Raw genomic sequence first — 18,596 nt, forward strand, 5'->3', positions numbered from 1 at the left:
GCAGATGAAAGTTTAGAATGGAAATCAGGTAAAAACTAAAAGTATATGGACACACTGGGCCTAATATAGAGTGTGACTGTCCAGATACTTTTGGCTCTCCTGTGTTTAGATATGTATTCATGGATATGGATGTGATGGCTCCTCATCCATACAAGTGTTATTCGTGTCCAGGTGTGCACATACCTGGCTGGTACTGCTGATGTACTGAATGAGGGTCTAAAGATAGACGTGAGCATATCCTGTGGACTGTCCACAGACTGATAGCAGGCCGGGCTGTGATTGGGGGATTCCTTCACACGCTGGTGTTTATATTCTGACCCTGCAGTCACGGTTTGTTGCCCCGCCCCTCCCCCTCAGACACTAACAGCTGAGCCAGCTTACACAGGCTTTGTTTGAATCCACCCCCCCACCGGGGTCCCCCAGTTAAGAGTCCTGGGGACACCCCTGTCCTATTGATTAGATGATCCTGGTTAGTGATCGATTGATTGTGTGCACCCAATCTCTCTCACACACACACACACACACACACACACACACACACACACACACACACACACACACACACACTCTCTGCTATTGTGTTTTCTGCCTTTGGAGTGAAAGAATGTGTGGGCGGGGCCTGTGTCTGATGTCTAACGTGTCCTGGGACCACACAGCGAGCCTGTTTGATCACAGAGGGTTAACACCCCCCCCCCCCCCCTGTCCTTGGTATTCAGCCCGGGTCAGCAGATTTCTCCGTCGTGCTTTTTCATCTGCACCTGTCGTGCAGTTGTCCGGGACGCTGCAGACAAAGATCATATTATGAACGGGCTAATCTGCGTGTAGCTGGAGGAGGATCTGCGCTCTGTGGGAACCCGCCGCCGCCTGCCGCAGGAAACGCCATCAGAGCCAGATTAACCCATTCCCATGATGTCAGCGTAGTGTGGCCGCTCACATCAGAGCGCAGAACAACTGCAGACCAATCACGAACACCCAATTCTCACTTCCTGTTTAACACTTGTTAAAGAACATACGCCGTGTTTACAAACACACTAAGGTCAGAGGTCACCCCCTCTTCTTTTGTGTTTCAGTGCTAAACTATGAGAACGTTGCGGAAACTACCTCAGACACCGATGACGAGGACAGTTTCGGAGGAGGTGGCGCAGGAGTGGACGAGGAGGAGGGCAGTCCGGCAGGCGTGCCCGCTCTGGAGGCGTCGCCCCGGGTCGGCCACGCCCTGCTGTCCCACCGTGACCAGGAGAGCGCCGAGAGCGGAGATGGGTTCCAGGACCCCCATGCCTGGAGACGCATCGGTGAGTCACGTGGTCACCTGTGAGTTGGTGAGGTCAGAGGTCAGCGTGCGGTGTTTTGGGCCATGTTTAAGTGTTTTGTAGTTTTTCTGTTTGATTTTAAATCTGGTCTCATGTTCGGTTTCTGCTTCTCATTTTCTCACTGTTTTTGTCATGAATATTTTTATAGTTGTTTGTAGTTGCTGTTATTAGTGTCGGGGGGGTTGAATAGCTAAATGATACCCATGACTCGGGAGGATACAGGAGGAAGGGACCAGCCTCCATCAGAGGAAGAGCAGGGTAAATGATGTGCTCCTGTGTTGTGTTTGGACAGACGGGGGGACGGACGAGTACGAAGCCGTGGGCCCGGAGGCGTCTCCTCACGCTGTGGAAAACAGTGCAGGTGAGATCACACACAATCAATCGTCACCCATCAGCGTCATCGCCGTCAGAAGAGGTTTTATTTATATTTGTCTCATTTTATTTTTAGCTCTGTCTCCATACTTTGCTCCTTTGTTTTTTATAAATTTTTTACTTAACTTTACTGTACGGCTCTTTGGGATAATATTTTTTGTCTTTCTTCATCTTTATTTATTTGAGTAATTAAAGCTAATTAATGATAATGACTAATGATAATTAGCGATCGTAATTAAAAGCGTAATGTAAAATGTCCTGCTGAATTTTTGTCTTTCACATAATTTCCCGAGTAATTAATACAAACTGTGGGATTGCTTATTGGTGTGGGCGTGGCCTACAGCAGGCTGACTTCAGTTGGTTCCTTCGCTGTTGTCGTAACTTTAGAGGAAGTAAACGACATCCCTGGTCATAATGGTCAATGGGCAGTCAGAGGACCCAGCAATGTTAGTTTAGGAGTCCCTCAGGGCTCAATGCCGGGTCCTCTGAGGTTGCAGTGTGATGATTGGTCCTCTGACCGGACGAGCTTTGTCCCTGCATCCAGGGAAGCGACTAGAGGGCATCCCTGAGTTGGACGAGTACTTCCTGAAGCGTAAACTGGAGGACGGCGACAGTCACTCTGCGTGCATCGCTGAGTACCTGCAGCGCAGCGACACTGCCGTCATTTATCCAGAAGCCCCAGACGAGGTGGCGCGCCTGGGCACGCCTGAGGCCACGCCTGAGGCCACGGGGCAGGATGAGAGCGAGCACGGTGAGAGACCGAGAAGACAAACTGAGCATTACAAATCGATTAATCATTTTTAAAGAGATTATTAGTCAAAAAGCTGGCAGCTCAAACATGTGACTCTGAAGCTTTGTAGAGAGAAGTCAACAAGCTGGCTTGTTAACGAGATTATAGAAGATTCAGATTTCACTGGTGCCACTCCGACCGCAACCTTTAGTATGATGTGTGTTTCTGTGACCTTCAATCCCAGACTCATCATTTTGACTGTAAAATCATCTCGAAGTTCAAAACAGTTGGGAGCTTCGGTCATGTGACTTTTCTGTCTAAATAAAGGGTTAAGGACATTGTCTCTTTCCTGACTTCTGACCTACAGACCTTGGACCCGACACGCAGGATGACTTCGCCCAGCTGCTCACGTGTCCGTACTGCGACCGCGGCTACAAGCGCCTGACGTCTCTGAAGGAACACATCAAGTACCGTCACGAGAAGAACGAGGAGAGCTTCCCCTGCCTGCTGTGCGCTGAAACTTTCGGCCACCGTGCTCAACTGGACCGTCACATGACCACACACAAGCCTGCCAGAGACCAGGTAACGCACACCTATTACATCCATTTAAACCTTTATTTAAAAGTCTGTCACAGGAGTTCCAGTATGAAATCCATAAAGACACAGTCTTCAAACGTTAGGACTGACTCCACGCTGGCTTCACTAACAGACAGAAAACTGCAGTGATCAGAGAAGAAGCTGCCGTCAGGTGCTGACACTGCACTGCATCAGCTGTGGATGCTGAGCAGCGGAGGAGGGAGGCTCGGGGAACTCCATCAGTACATGCGATGACTCAGATTAGTAATTAATCAGTGGCTGTGGTCCCTGCAGGGTAAAAACAGATAAAAATACACCAAGGCTGGAAATTTAAGCTGCGTCAAAAGGAGCAGAGGACCGCAGACGGAGCCCTGAGGAATGCCGCCTCATTCTGTTTGTTTAGAAGGGTGAGAGATCCACGTGGCTTCCTGCTGTCTAACACATGAATGAAGTTCCTCCCAGTTCTTCCAGTCTGCCCAGTCGCTCCATTATTAACCACCTCCGTTCTGGGTGTTTTTCTCAGCAGCTGTAATGTGTCGTGCGTGGGAGGTGTGAGTGCGTTGACTTCCTCCGGCCATCAGACTCCACATCAGCTGCTGCTGCTGGAACCGATTAGATTCACGGCCTTCCTCTGATGCTCGGGCAGCCTCGGTGGCAGGCAGGGTGTCACACAGTAATCTAATCATAAGCTGGTGTTAAATGTTTCCTGCACACGCCTGTTTGCTGGCCCTCATGATCAAAAACTCACATTAGAGTCGGTAACTAAGCACTGAGTCATTCAATTTTCCAATTATGCTGTGATCGTAATGAGATTTCCTGAGTTTAGACCTCGGGTCTCCTCACAGAAGCACAAATAGCTTTCATACCTGACCCCCCCTCCACCAGCCTTAACCAGCACCAGATGGTCTTCTCCCTGCTGGATTGAAGACTCATAATCCTCTAAGTGGCCGTTTATTTGTGTACTTCCTGAGTTAAACTGTTAAAGAGAGAACAGGCATGTGTGCGTCGGTGAGGAGGAAGCAGATCTGTCTGTTCAGTCTTCACGGTTTGCCCCCGACAGCAGCGCCTCACTCAGTAATCATTGTTCACGGGCTTTCTACTGTGCTGCTGAGTGCTGCGGTAAAACATCTGTATGGCACGGCCTCACAGCTGTTCAGGCTGTGCTCGCACAGCCGGGACTGCTCCTGAGTATGCAGCACAAACACTCACAGCTGTTTGCTTCTTGCCGTGATGTGGCTGCTTCAAGCAGTGGCCACACTAATGCAGTTACATATATATATATACAGTTAATCTTCACTGCATGACAGTGTGATAAGGAACGCGTGACAGTGCTCAGTCAGCACAAACTGCCCAAGCCCACTTTTATCCAGTTTAACCAGTCCTCAGTTCCTGCATGGATGGGTGGACAGGTGGATGGGTGGGAGGGTGGATGGTGAACGGACAGATGGATGGGTGGGTGGATGCTGGGAGCAGCAGTGTTTGGTTAGGATGGACCTCGTGCAGGTTGTGTTTGATTTGAGTCCAAACTGGTAAGATTTGCAGACAAAGACGTGATCATTAACGACGGTGGTTAAGAAGTTTTGTTGGTGATTCAAAGCACGTAATTTCTTTCAGCGGTAATTTCAGTTTAAACAAAAACATTTGTGTTTGCGTGTGAGGGACTGGGACAAGCTGGTTCATGTTGGAATAACGAGGTCCTGGCAGAGGTTCCCTGCTGGATCCCAGGAGATCTGCTTTCCTGCATTTGTGGAGTCTCCTCTGGGGTTGAACTCATGGTGAATGAGTGCAGATCAGAGCAGAGAGTAGAGCGTTTACTTGAAGCTGTTTTCTCTGCTGTAGACGACAGAAACAAGTCTTCAGGTTTGTGTTTCCTTCACCGATCATCTGCATGTGAGACGAAAGGATTTGAGCTCCCACTCAGCAGAGGGGGGAGGACGCTCCCCGACTGTTTGTGTTTGTTTATCTCTGTATTTGCATTTCAAATGTTGGGAATGCACCTCCACCAGAAAGTGTTACCTCTGCACAGCGCCACCCACGCCGTTTCTCAGAATGCCTATCAGATCTGCTTCACTAAATACTATTAAATTCCCCGTTAGCTCGTGCTCCCTCTCTGCAGCGACTCCCACTCCTCCTCCATCACTTCAAATCTGTTTTTCTCTCTGCAGCCACCACTGCTTGCTGAAGGAACTGGAAACCGCAAGTTCAAATGCAGCGAGTGTGGAAAAGCCTTCAAGTACAAGCACCACCTGAAGGAGCATCTTCGTATTCACAGCGGTGAGTGGAGTTCTGAGGGCCGGATCAGAGCTGAAACTTTCCGCAGACACGGGTCTGATCCGGTCCTCCTCGCGTTTACATCGACTCTGATAAAACGCTGATTGTGTTTCCACATCTGACTGTCTGGCTTCTGCTTTAGCCACAGTATTAATACATCTGACAGTCAACAGTTTCACTTCCCATCTTCATATCTGATCACGAAGCAGTTCAGCTCCAAAAAAGGAACATTTTCATCATGATGGTTTCTATTTTTATTGAAGATTCATCCACTGATTTTTCCATTGATTTGATTATTAAAACCAAAACCCAAAGCGTCAGTTACTGTATCATACATAGTAATGTGAAGTATACTCATAAAGCACCTCATTAAAATGAAGTTTTTAAAAAGAAAACCTTTCTAAAATAGAACATCTGGACCGCCTCCAAAATCTCGCTGCTGATCTGTTTGTTCATTTCAATTTTTGTTAGTCAGCAAACAAACAACTATTCAGACAGTTGCTGGTTATCGTTGAATTGTTTTAATCAGCGAATGAACCGATATTATGAGCTCTGAATAACAGTGGGGGACACGTTAGCTAAAAGATGTGCCAGAGGGTCAGTTCATAGTTAATCCTGGACGTCAGCAGCTGAGATGGTGCATGGATAACATACACTTTGCTGGTGTTGAAGGAGGAAAAGCACCACCTCCAATTCTGGATCAAAGGTGTAAAGATCACACTGGTGACTAACTGTGGACGAATGATGATGTTTTAAGTAAATACCTGACGTTAAACTATAGAGCACGTTTGTGGGCTGAGAAGTAATCCAGACGTTGGGCTGTGTTTCAGGTGAGAAGCCATATGAATGCTCCAACTGTAAGAAGCGCTTCTCCCACTCCGGCTCCTACAGTTCCCACATCAGCAGCAAAAAGTGCATTGGCCTGATTGCCCTCAATGGAAGAGTACGCAATGGAAATGGTGGCAAACTCGGCTCCTCTCCCAGCTCTACAACCTCATCACCTGGAAGCCCCGCCCTGGCCCAGCTTCGCCACAAACTTGAAAACGGGCGCCCGCTGGGGCAGCAAGACCAGCCACGTCAGCTGGACATAAAACCTGAGCCGATGGACTTCAACGACTACCGGCTATTGATGGCCTCACAGCATGCGTTTGGGGGACCCGGGGTCTACCTGAACGGGCGGGGGGGAAGCCCCTTGGGTTTTCACAACTCCTCCCAGAGTCCCCTTCAACATCTGGGAGGCATTGGGCTGGACCTCCAAATGCTGGGCTACGTGAGATCCCTTGGCAACAACCTGAGCGAGGTGCAGAAGGTGCTCCAGATTGTGGACAACACGGTGTACAGGCAAAAAATGGATGGAAGCCCTGAAGACAAGCTCAGGTCCTACATGAAGGAGTTAGGTGCCCAGATGGAGGAGACCAAGGCAACTCAGGGTGGCTTCCTGGTGACGGGCGACGGCAGTCCCACCAAGAGCATCATAGATTACACACTGGAGAAGGTCAATGAGGCCAAGAGTCTGATCGACGAGTCTAAGAGGCAAGAGGGTGTTAAGAAGGAGAAACCAAGCCATTCTGTGGATCTCAGCAGTGAGGAAAAGAAACATGAAAACCAGAACCAGTTCCTGCCATTCTCCTGCCAATACTGCAAGGAGACCTTCCCCGGGCCAATCCCCCTGCACCAACACGAGCGCTACCTGTGCAAAATGAACGAGGAAATAAAAGCCGTCCTGCAACCGGCAGACGGCTGTCCCGCTGGCCACCAGGGAGGGATGTCCTCCGAGGTCTCCAGCAACGACCGAGCCACCAGCCCCGTCAGCCACTTCAAGGATCACGTGTCGTTGCTCAAAGCTTATTTCGCCATGAACACTGAGCCCAACTCAGAGGAACTGCTCAAAATCTCAGTTGCTGTTGGCCTCCCTCAAGAGTTTGTCAAGGAGTGGTTTGCCCAGTGGAAGAGCCAAAACCACCACGGTAAAAGGTCACCACCTCCTGACTGCAGTGGACCAGAAGTCAACCACAGATTGAACCGGTCTCCAATGTCACTTCCAGCTACAGATTTACACCGAAGCTTCACTAATGGCTTTTGCGAGTCCTCCCACCAGTTTACAACCAGCCGGCAAACAGCAGGGCAAAAACCACTAGAATCATTGGACCACTTGAGAAGCAACACTCCATCACCCCTTAACCTTTCCTCGACTTCCTCCAAACACTCTCAGAGTAGCTCTTACACTCCGAACAGCCTGAACTCGGAGGAAGCCCGCGGGGACACACCGCTGGATCTGTCGCTCCCCAAACACATGGCGCAGAAGCGCGCCTCCGCCGGAGAGAAGCGGCCCAGACCCAATGGTTTAATCAGAGAGCACAACGGGGAGGCTTTGGGGCGAGAGCAGGTGTCTGGGCCCTTTGATTTGGTCAACATTAAGAAGGAGGTGCTGGGATCTGATGGTGGAGGGAATGCTATTCACCAACTGGAGAAAAGCACCAGTCCCATCTTTGGGATTAATGCCTTTGCTGGCGGACCTGTCTACACCTCCCTTCCACCTCACGGAGCATTTCCACCACACACCTTCATGACTCCTGCCCAAGCGACCATCCCAGGCCTCAGGCCCTACCCGGGTCTTGACCCCATGAGCTTCCTGCCTCACATGGCCTACACCTACGCCACTGGGGCAACCACATTCGCTGAAATGCAGCAGAGGAGAAAGTACCAGCGGAAACCAGGCTTCCAGGTAAAAATCATGTAAAGTAAGGACAATGCGTTTTGTTTTGTTTGTTCTTTCTTCTAAACAGAGCCAGCCAGGAGCCATGGAGGGTCAGTATTCCCAGGTTTTGGTAACCCCGACCTGCTCAGACTGGAGTGTGTTGCACTGAAAACCTCCAAACTGGCCGTGCATGGCTCATGGTTGGACAGATAACAGCAAAGACAACAGGTGGCTGTTAGTTTTCAGGGCTTTTCATCTCCATCACACAACATGGCGGCTGGCAGTCCAAACCCGCCGTCAGCTCCGTTAGCTTTGATCATGATGACGTGTTTGCTCCACAGCACAGAAGTTGGATAAAGGGATTGTTTGTTGGGCTTGGGGCTTACAGCTGTCTGTATAGTGATGTGTTAAAAGTATTGTTGACCCAGCCAGTGTTGAGCGTGGAGAATTTTAAAGGGTCTCCCTGCCACGGGACCTATGAGCTGAGCTTCAGCGTTTCCACTGTGGCGTCTACATTTAACTGGTCTCATTATGGGGCGGGATGTGTTTGCTCCGACTGAAAGTAGTCAGAGTTTTCCAGGTTTCATGTATGAGTATTTTTAAAAATGCAAAGTGTGGAAGTAATGCCAGAGAAAAAGAGGCTGGTTCCACAAAAGACTCGAACACCTCCAGATCAGAATTTTTTGCCCTTTAAAGGAAAACTTCACTTCCTGTAAAGAAGGGAAGTTCATCTCCTGAAAACAAATCACAGATCAAATCTGGATTTAGTGAAATGCTGAGAGTTTTTCACTGTGCCATCATAAATACCGTTTGTCAGCAGCACCAAAGGTAAACAGCTCATAAGTCCCGCCCCTTGAAGCGCCGGTCACCGCTGACTCTTGGATGATTTGTATGAAAGCAGCTGCGTGGACTTTTTGGGAAAGTTCCTGAAATTGAAACTAAAAATGATGGTCAGCGCTTTGTTCCGGTCTCGTGGTAAACCTCTGACCTCAGCTCACCTGCTGTCAGCTGTTATCTGTAAACACACCCCTCTTTCTCAGAGTCTCCTGGGTGAGGGGGACTTACCGGGTTGGGCCTTTAAGCCCTGTCCAGACTTGGGATCATAGAGGCGGTGGGGGGGAGTCTCGTGGCGCGAGGCTGACAGGTGTGGGATTATCGGGGTACTGAAGCTCTGTCTCTGTCTCAGGGGGAGCTGCTGGACGGCACGGCGGACTATCTGTCAGGCCTGGACGACCTGACAGACAGCGATTCGCTGCTCTCCAGGAAGAAGATTAAGAAGACTGAAAGTGGTATGTACGCGTGTGACTTGTGCGACAAAACATTCCAGAAGACCAGTTCCCTCCTAAGACACAAATATGAGCACACAGGTATATATAACACTTGGACACTTCTTTTTACCCACCCAATGCCTCCTTATTTCCTCTGTCCTCACTCTTCTGTTTCCTCACGTAGCTCCCCACTCGTAGCTCTGCTTCTCTCTTTTGTTCTCTGCAGGCCGTGGCCTTTAACATGCGCCTTTCTTTTCAGCGGGGGGTAGGCAGCCTTTAATACAGAGAGCAGTACAAAAACATTCAGCGCCCCAAATATCAGCAGCACCTCATTCACACTGAGAGAGGAGGAGGAGTGCATGTTTGCATGACTGTGTGAAGATCAAAAGGAAATATTAATTACAGCCGAGAGATGGTCCATTTTTTTCCATTTTTAAACTGGAAACAAACAACTTATGATAACACCACAGCAGGAAAGGTGAAGCAGCAAACACTGTTCTTATTAAAGCGTCCCAGTTTACCGAGTCGCCCCGCAGGAAATGTGATGAATGTGGAGGCTTCAGTAAGACTGCAGCATTGTGGGGTTTAATGCTTTCATGAGATTTCTCTGCAGGACTCTTCTGATCCAAATCAAAATCCTAAACGACCCCCCAGCATGTCCTGAATAAAGTCAGTGTTTCACTAGTTTGGTGTCTCATCTTCACGCCTTTCGCTGCATCACGGATAAAGGTAATCTGTGGCGTTAAGCAGAGCCACACCCTCAGACGACTCTGGCTGCACGGCGTCAGCTCAGTTTGTCATTTTCTCACTGCTCTGGAGATAAAATCAGTGCTTTTTAAATGAAGTTTGGTTCATGTCCTGCCTCACACATTAACCCACATCACTTCCACTTAATGACCCATTAACATGCAGCATATTTACAGCATTTCATGGAGCCTCCTTTCAGCTGCTCGTTATCAAAGGTAGTAACACATGGTAATGACTAGTTTTCTGTTCTTGAACACTCACATTCATCTTGATTTTACTTGTGTTTTTTGTTTTCTCGTCGTTCTCATGATTTTATTATTTAATATTAAATAGTAATTTTTCATTGACGGACGTCAGACTGATGCTTCCTGTCGTCAAATTCGGTGCTTGTCCTGGTGTTACAGTAAAGTGGGGTTTATGATTTGGGAGTTGGAGGCTCACGGAATGATAATCATGTGTTGTTTGCATTCCTCTGACATGTGATAGAACAAAAGCTGAACATGAGAACACGTCTTTGTTGTTCCCATTGATACAGGAAGTCAAACCTGCGTGTTCGTGCTAATATTGGAGTTTGGTTGATCTTACCTGTGTGCCGTCCTCACAGACTCAGACCTGCTCTACCTTCATGTCTTTCACTCAGTTGCATCACCCTCATGTTTCCCTCCCACCTCCAACACTCGAAGCAGGAATCTACCGTCTCAGTTATTTCTGCCGCAGTGTGTGTGTGTGTGTGTGTGTGTGTGTGTGTGTGTGTGTGTGTGTGTGTGTCAGAATGCCAGCTATGGTGGATGTTACAGGCGCTCCGGGTCTATTTGTGGCTATGATCTGCCTGTGTGTGTGTGTGTGTGTGTGTGTGTGTGTGTGTGTGTGTGTGTGTGTGTGTGTGTGTGTGTGTGTGTGTGTGTGTGTGTGTCGGGGTAAAGCCATGTTTTTGGTGCATGTGTGCGTGGGACGTGTGATTGGGCAGCATTCAGCCTGCCAGTTGGCAGCAGCTGAAGCATCCTGTTCAGACATAAGAAATTTCCGCCTGTACAGTCGTAGTAAACCAGCTCTGTGTGTGTGTGTGTGTGTGTGTGTGTGTGTGTGTGTGTGTGTGTGTGTGTGTGTGTGTGTGTGTTGGGAGCTGTTACAGCTGTTAGGGTTCCTGCCCCTCCTTAAATTTAAATCCGGAGCTGTGATGTCATCGCAGCTGACCGCAGGCCGCTGAAGGTTCGCGTTACCTCGTGGTGTCTCAAGCATGCCTCATTGTTGTTATGGCAACAGACAGACACCGAGGGTGTGATGAAATGTTAACAGGATGAGTTGAAGATTTTAGTTCAAACCTGTCATGTTTTTGTTGTTTTTGTTTTTTACCGTCAGCCAATCACCGCACAGGTTTCAAAGATCTGTAGTTCAGTCTTCTGATTGGTGATTGTTTCAGCTGTGTCTTTGAGTTAAGAGAATTTTTTCTGGTCCAGCTGTAGATTTATGTCTCTTTATGAAAAAACACGTGAGAGTTTTCCATGTAGATCAGAGCTGAAGTGATAAACCGTGGAAATAATCAGCAGACAGGTTGATAAATGGACAACATCACTTCCATTTTTCATTTTTTAAATTCATTTTTAACACGCCCACATTTCATTCAGCCTAGTCTGGATTAGTTACTGCACTTCATGCCCAGTTACAGCTGTTGTGCTGTGGACCAGATGTGGCCCAAAGATAATTAACATCTGGTTCCATAAAGGTGGAGCTGCGCCTGAGTTTAGGCCAGACTTCAAAATAAAGTCTAAAATCTTCTTACCTGATTAATTAATAAACACCATCCACAGAGTCCAGACAGTTTCCAGGTCTTCATGCAGTTGGAAAACCTTGGAAACACAAATGTTTCCTGGTTCTTTGTAGTGTTTGTACGTCCTCGGTGTCTGTAGCTGTTCAGAGTTTCTTGTTCCTTCGTTGGGTTTGCAGCTGTCTGTCATGTGCTGATTCACTCTGCTGTGTGTCTCCGTGTCCAGCTGTGTCCGTCCTGACCGTGTCCCACCCTCCATTGTGTTTCTGCAGGTAAACGTCCGCATCAGTGTCAGATCTGTAAGAAGGCCTTCAAACACAAGCACCACCTGATCGAGCACTCACGCCTGCACTCTGGAGAGAAGCCCTACCAGTGCGACAAGTGCGGCAAGCGCTTTTCGCATTCGGGTTCGTACTCGCAGCACATGAACCACCGCTACTCATACTGCAAGAGGGAGGCCGAGGAGCGTGAGGCGGCCGAGAGGGAGGACAGGGACAAGGGAGGCGGAGGAGGCGTTGCAGTTGCAGGGCTGGAGCCCACCGAGCTGCTGATGAGGGGCTACCTCCAGGGGCTGGGGCCCCTTGGATACTCGGACCCAGAGGACCAGCAGGAGGATGGCGGCAGTGCGATGCTGAGGGTCAGCGGTGAGGGAGGAGTAGGACGGGAGGAGAGGGAAATGGATGGCAAGATGTCTGAGGAGGTGACAGAGCGGCAGGAGGGAAGTTTCAGAAAAGGAGAGGAGGAGCAGGAGTGCGACAGCAGGAGCCAGATGGACTTGATGGGGGACGTTGAGGGTAAAGGCTCGCCGCTGCCGATGGACGAGAGTTCACGAGAAGGGAAAACAGACGGCAGGTCAGACCAGGAGGACTGATGAGGAGCAACAAAAGCTTTGGGACGCTGGCTCGATGCAGCTGCTGCTTTATGAGGGGCTGAAAGGAAGATGAGGGCCGGAGGGGACGGCGGTCATCTTCTCACACCAAATTAGTGTTTACTTTAGACTTCCTGCTGAGACTGATGGGTCACAAATGTGTTTATGGTCTGATTCAGCTTCGTTCGCGTTCAGCCGACCGAAAACATAAATGATTTTAAAAAGGCTGTAATGTGCAGTTAACTTAGTATTATTAACAAAACTCGTGGCCTCTGATTTATCAGGTTCAGTCTGATTATTTTCTCCTTCAAAGTGTTTGTTGACACCTTTTCTTAATGGAGTCCTGTTTCTTTAACATTTTAAAGTTTAAGTTCTGCCGGTAGCTAAAGTGCTGGGATAGTTTCACAGCCAGAAAGGCCGAACTTTGAACCTCGGCAGTTCAGTCTGAAGCTCTCAAACCCTGCAGCTTAAGGTTTCTGCTGAGCTGATGTTAGATTTGATTGATAGATTTTTAGATCTTGGGGCAAAACCCCAAGACCCCAAGGCACTAGTTTTCAACCTTTAAGTAAAAACACTGAAAATAGAGCCCAAAAAGCTTCTACTTAAATTGGACAAGCAAGCCTGTACAGTACAGAAGTATTTTTTTATTATTGTGTTTGTGAATCCAAGAGAAGACAGGTTTACCTTGAGACCTACTGAGAAACCAGTTTTGTTGTAGCAGAACACCATTTACTAAAGACACTAACAGCAACCGTAGCAACTCTGAATGACGTGTTAGGGTGAGCGATGGTCTCGGTCTAATTAGGGACTCTGTGGAATGAAGAGCAGGTTCAAGTTGTAGTTCTCTGAACACCAGGTGTGGTCTTTGAGGCGTACCGTCATATACGCGTGGTCGTTAATGATCCCTGCTCGATTTTGCTAGGTTAGCTTGTTTTCATCACCATGATACCTAAACACACATTCAGACCTGTGGGAGGTTTTATGTGAATGAAATAATGATGCTAGCAACATTATTTTGTATGATTTTAAGCATTTGAGGGTAAATCTTTGGAATCAATTCAATTTTATTTATACAGCGCCAAATCACAACAAAAGTCGCCTCAAGGCGCTTCATAGATACAGAGAAAAACCCAACAATCATATTACCCCCTATGAGCAAGCACTTTGGCGACAGTGGGAAGGAAAAACTCCCTTTTAACAGGAAGAAACCCGCAGAACCAGGCTCAAGGAGGGGCAGGGCCATCTGCTGTGATTGGTTGGGGTGAGAGAAGGAAGACAGGATAAAAGATATGCTGTGGAAGAGAGACAGAGGTTAATAACAGATATGATTCAATGCAGAGAGGTCTGTTAACACATAGTGACTGGAAAGGAAAAACTCAATGCATCATGGGAATCCCCCGGCAGCCTACACCTATTGCAGCATAACTAAGGGAGGATTCAGGGTCACCTGGTCCAGCCCTAACTATATGCTTTAGCAAAAAGGAAAGTTTGAAGCCTAATCTTGAAAGTAGAGATAGTGTCTGTCTCCTGAATCCAAACTGGAAGCTGGTTCCACAGAAGAGGGGCCTGAAAACTGAAGGCTCTGCCTCCCATTCTACTTTTAAATACTCTAGGAACAACAAGTAGGCCTGCAGAGCGAGAGCGAAGTGCTCTAATAGGGTGATATGGTACTACAAGGTCATTAAGATAAGATGGGGCCTGATTATTTAAGACCTTGTATGTGAGGAGCAGGATTTTGAATTCTGGATTTAACAGGAAGCCAATGAAGGGAAGCCAAAACAGGAGAAATCTGCTCTCTCTTTCTAGTCCCTGTCAGGACTCTTGCTGCAGCATTTTGGATTAGCTGAAGGCTTTTCAGGGAGTTTTTAGGACTTTCTGATAATAATGAATTGCAGTCGTCCAACCTGGAAGTAATAAATGCATGAACTAGTTTTTCAGCGTCACTCTGAGACAGGATATTTCTAACTTTAGAGATGTTGCGCAAATGGAAGAAAGCAGTCTTACATATTTCTTTAATATGTGCGTTGAAGGACATGTCCTGGTGAAAAATGACTCCAAGGTTCCTCACAGTGTTACTGGAGGCCAAGGTAATGCCATCCAGAGGAAGAATCTGCTTAGATACCATATTTCTAGGCTTTTCAGGGCCGAGTACAATAACCTCAGTTTGATCTGAATTAAGAAGCAGAAAGTTAGCGGCCATCCAGGTCTTTATGTCTTTAAGACATTCCTGCAGTTTAACTCATTGGTGTGTGTTATCTGGCTTCATGGACAGATAGAGCTGGGTGTCATCTGCATAGCAGTGTAAATGTATGCTATGTCTTCTAATGATGCTGCCTAAGGGAAGCATGTATAATGTAAACAGAATTGGTCCTAGCACTGAACCCTGTGGAACTCCATAATTAACCTCAGTGTGTGAAGAGGACTCTCCATTTACATGAACAAACTGGAGTCTATTAGATAGATATGATACAAACCACTGCAGTGCAGTACCTGTAATACCTACAGCATGTTCTAATCGCTCTAATAGGATATTATGGTCGACAGTATCGAACGCTGCACTGAGGTCTAGCAGGACAAGCACAGAGATGAGTCCACTGTCAGAGGCCATAAGAAGATCATTTGTAACCTTCACTAAAGCTGTTTCTGTGCTGTGATGAGCTCTGAAACCTGACTGAAACTCTTCAAATAAACCTCTGCAGATGATCTGTTAGCTGTTTGACAACTACTCTTTCAAGAATTTTTGATATGAAAGGAAGGTTGGAGATTGGCCTATAATTAGCTAAGACTGCTGGGTCTAGAGATGCTTTTTGAGTAAAGGTTTAACTACAGCCAGCTTGAAGGCCTGTGGTACATAGCCGATCATTAGAGATAGGTTGATCATATATAAGATCGAAGAATTAATTAATGGCAGGACTTCTTTGAGCAGTTTTGTAGGAATGGGTCTAAAAGACACGTTGATGGTTTGGAGGAAGTAATTATTGAAGTTAACTCAGAAAGATCAATTGGAGAAAAAGAGTCTAACTTAACATCGATGGTACTAAGAGTAGCTGTAGATAATATTACATCTGTGGGATGATTATTGGTCATTTTTTCTCTAATGATAAAAATTTTATTTGTGAAGAAGTTCATGAAGTCATTACTAGTTAACGTTAAAGGGATGGTTGGCTCAAAAGAGCTCTGACTGTTTGTCAGCCTGGCTACAGAGCTAAAGAGAAAAAATCATAGCCTGAACCTGATGAGTCAAAGGTCATGAGTGTTTTGTGTGAAGTTTGGTTTGATGAGCCCAAACGGAGAGGCGGGTCCACAGGAAGTCTGAATAACACTGGGATCTATTATTGTTATTATCAGTGTTAACGTTTAACTTTTAAAACGCCTCCACGCCGCAGGTAACCTCCGTCAGTCCCTGAGCGGAGACTCGACCCCATGAGCGTCCCCCCCCCCCCCCCCCCCCCGAAGCTTGTGGGACCGTTTAAAAATCCACATTATGCAAAAAACAAAAGAAGAAGAAGAAGTCGTAATGAGTATCACTATAATGAAATGAAGCTGTTTTTAATGTACAGTATTATAAAGGCCTAAAAGCTGTGTGGTGCTATGTTGTTCTTAACTTTCGGTGTGTTGTTGTGTTCGAACCTCACTTCAGGAAATTGCACTCCACTCCCTGAATCACTACAAAATAAAAGAAAAAGGAAAAAAAGAGGGTATACAGCCTCGAACACTCGGCCACTTCCTGTCAGTGTTATTGTCGTATTTTATCTCCTTTTACTGTGATGTTTTTATTTTTTATTCGACTTTATTATTTTGCCAACTAACCACATGACTTTGGGCCTCCTGATTTGTTTTTTTACGTGGAGGAACATTTAAACCTGTGTGATTTTCAAAATAAAACGTGGAGTCTTAAAGCGCAGAGGAAATGAAAATGAAAGGCAGAGCCCTCTGAGTGTGTTGAATTTTCTCCAGAGAAAGCCTTATTATATGCAAACCTTTCACCTGTGCCATCCCTGTACAGCGCCACCTGTCCTCTGCTTCAGTATTAAAGTGACGAGCTTACCTGTCCGATGCGTCAGTGTTAGCGTAGCAAGGCGTCAGTTTCTTAGTTTACACGTTTGTGCAATTTTCTGTGTTTCTGTTCACCTCAGTATTTCTGTCAGTATTACTTTTGTTTTTAATTTGAGAGTTTGCCATTTTATTTATGTGACTCATTTTATATTTCCTAATTTTATTTATTTCATACTGTAGTGTACAGTATTAGAGTTCCTCACAAACATCTATTTTAGTAAAATGATCGGAGCAAAACTCTGGAGCTTTTCTTGTTGCTTTCTTTGTTTTTTCCAAACTACTGGAAATTTTAAATTTGGGGAACTTTGGATACGAAGCTTCTGGTGAAAACACTGTATTTAAAAAAAAAATCCACTTTAATCATCCCACTAAAGAGGTGATGAAAGACTGGTGAAGACGATGAAGGAATTCCTGAAATGTTTTATGATTTTTCATTTTTAATTTCCATGCTCGAATAAATGTAGCCAAAATCAATTTTAATAAAGCTGTGTTATTCTTCTTGTAGCACCGGGGTCTGATTCATTAACGCCTCAGCGACGAAGACGAGCGCCGTTTTTAGCTTCCTCGTGTTACCGTCACATTGCTGCTCGCTCACATCATCGCTCCCCCCCCCCCCCCCCCCCCCCCCACACACACACACACACACACACACACACCTGACCGCAGTACACACACCTCTCAGCACGCTGGCTTCAGGCTGGACCTTCGTCCTGAACATGAGCTCAGCACTGACGGATAAACTTTATTTAAACTGACAAACTCGTGTTCCGGGAGCTTAGCCTGTGACAGCATGGCCCTGAAAGGAAAAGAAACACTCTGTAAATTTTACTTCCAGGTGATTCGTGTGGTGGAGGAAGACTGCGCAGCTCTCGTTTCTCTGTCTGGTTCAGGCTGAAATCATCGGTTTTCTCCACATTAGCAGGACGTGCGCTTACAGCCTCTGTGATTTATGGCTTTTATCTGCAGATGCAAGCAGGTGTGGTTCACACACAGTGCAGAGAGGAGCTGATCTGAGACCAGCGAGGACCCACACAGCCTGAGGAGAGCTGACACGGATTAAACTGCTCAGAATGAACTCGCGGCTTTTATTTTAGGCTCGTTTGTAATTAATGATTTCCTGAATAAACTATGACCCTTTTTGGAATAAAGGTTGTGGTGTGAGTGCTGTCTCTGCACACCTGACAAACAAACATGTCGTCAGTAACTGGAGATGTGATCGTTCACACTCTCCGCGCCGTGATTCACACCTTCATCCTCCACACCTGCCGAGCGGCTCACGTCCATCCCCGCCTCCACCCGGCGAGCTAACGGATGCTGTCATGAGTCCTCTTACCTGAATGATGCTGGACGTCCACACGGCGCTTCACAGCTTTCACTTTAGTCCTGCTTCAGGTGTGTGACGGGGTACGTCCATACTGGGTCCTGTAAGCGTGCCATACGGACGATAAAGTTTGACTTTGACGTGGTTTTAAATCAGTGTTGGTGCAGTGATCTCTGCTCTGAACCATTCGTCAGAGCGCAGCAAAGCCTTCAAACCACCTGAAACCAGCCCAACGTCACACCTGTCTCACAGGGTTTATTAATAAAGATTTATGCAATTTAACAAAACAGCCAGACAGCAGTCAGCTGACCCGTCATTGCCCTTTGATCACTGGTTCATGACTGTTAGTGAAGCAGAGTGACTCATGCAGGTGAGAACAGGTGTGTCTGGTGAGTGTGAGCTGCAGAGTTTTACCTGCGTAAACACAGTGCAAAGGTTTCCTTTACTGAAGCATGAAGTACATGTATTCATGAGACACGCAGATGTGTGATGAAGATGGTCAGAGAACATCAAGTGACCCACGGACATGCAGCATCATGTGACTGCAGTTTAACAGTTTTATAAAACAGAGAAACAGACTGTATGCAAACATGTAGGCGTGACACTCACAGAGG

General features: G+C 47.0%; 1 protein-coding gene across 4 annotated transcripts in view; it reads left to right on the plus strand.

Annotated features, from left to right (window-relative positions):
* zeb2a (zinc finger E-box binding homeobox 2a) overlaps positions 1-17,165 on the plus strand; it is a 41,697-nt gene extending 24,532 nt beyond the window's left edge. For 3 of the 4 annotated variants that reach the window (XM_080903379.1, XM_080903380.1, XM_080903378.1), the window contains 8 exons: positions 1,071-1,292; positions 1,603-1,671; positions 2,227-2,433; positions 2,780-2,994; positions 5,154-5,262; positions 6,090-7,984; positions 9,144-9,324; positions 12,010-17,165. In XM_080903379.1, coding sequence (XP_080759505.1) covers positions 1,071-1,292; positions 1,603-1,671; positions 2,227-2,433; positions 2,780-2,994; positions 5,154-5,262; positions 6,090-7,984; positions 9,144-9,324; positions 12,010-12,608 — 3,497 coding nt within the window. In that variant the 3' untranslated portion in view covers positions 12,609-17,165. The remainder of the gene's footprint in view (positions 1-1,070; positions 1,293-1,602; positions 1,672-2,226; positions 2,434-2,779; positions 2,995-5,153; positions 5,263-6,089; positions 7,985-9,143; positions 9,325-12,009) is intronic. The other variant, XM_080903381.1, reaches the window with a different exon arrangement.
* The last annotated feature ends 1,431 nt before the right edge of the window (positions 17,166-18,596 follow it).

This window comes from Rhamphochromis sp. 'chilingali', assembly GCF_963969265.1.
Source record: "Rhamphochromis sp. 'chilingali' genome assembly, chromosome: 14".
Classification (NCBI taxonomy): domain Eukaryota; kingdom Metazoa; phylum Chordata; class Actinopteri; order Cichliformes; family Cichlidae; genus Rhamphochromis; species Rhamphochromis sp. 'chilingali'.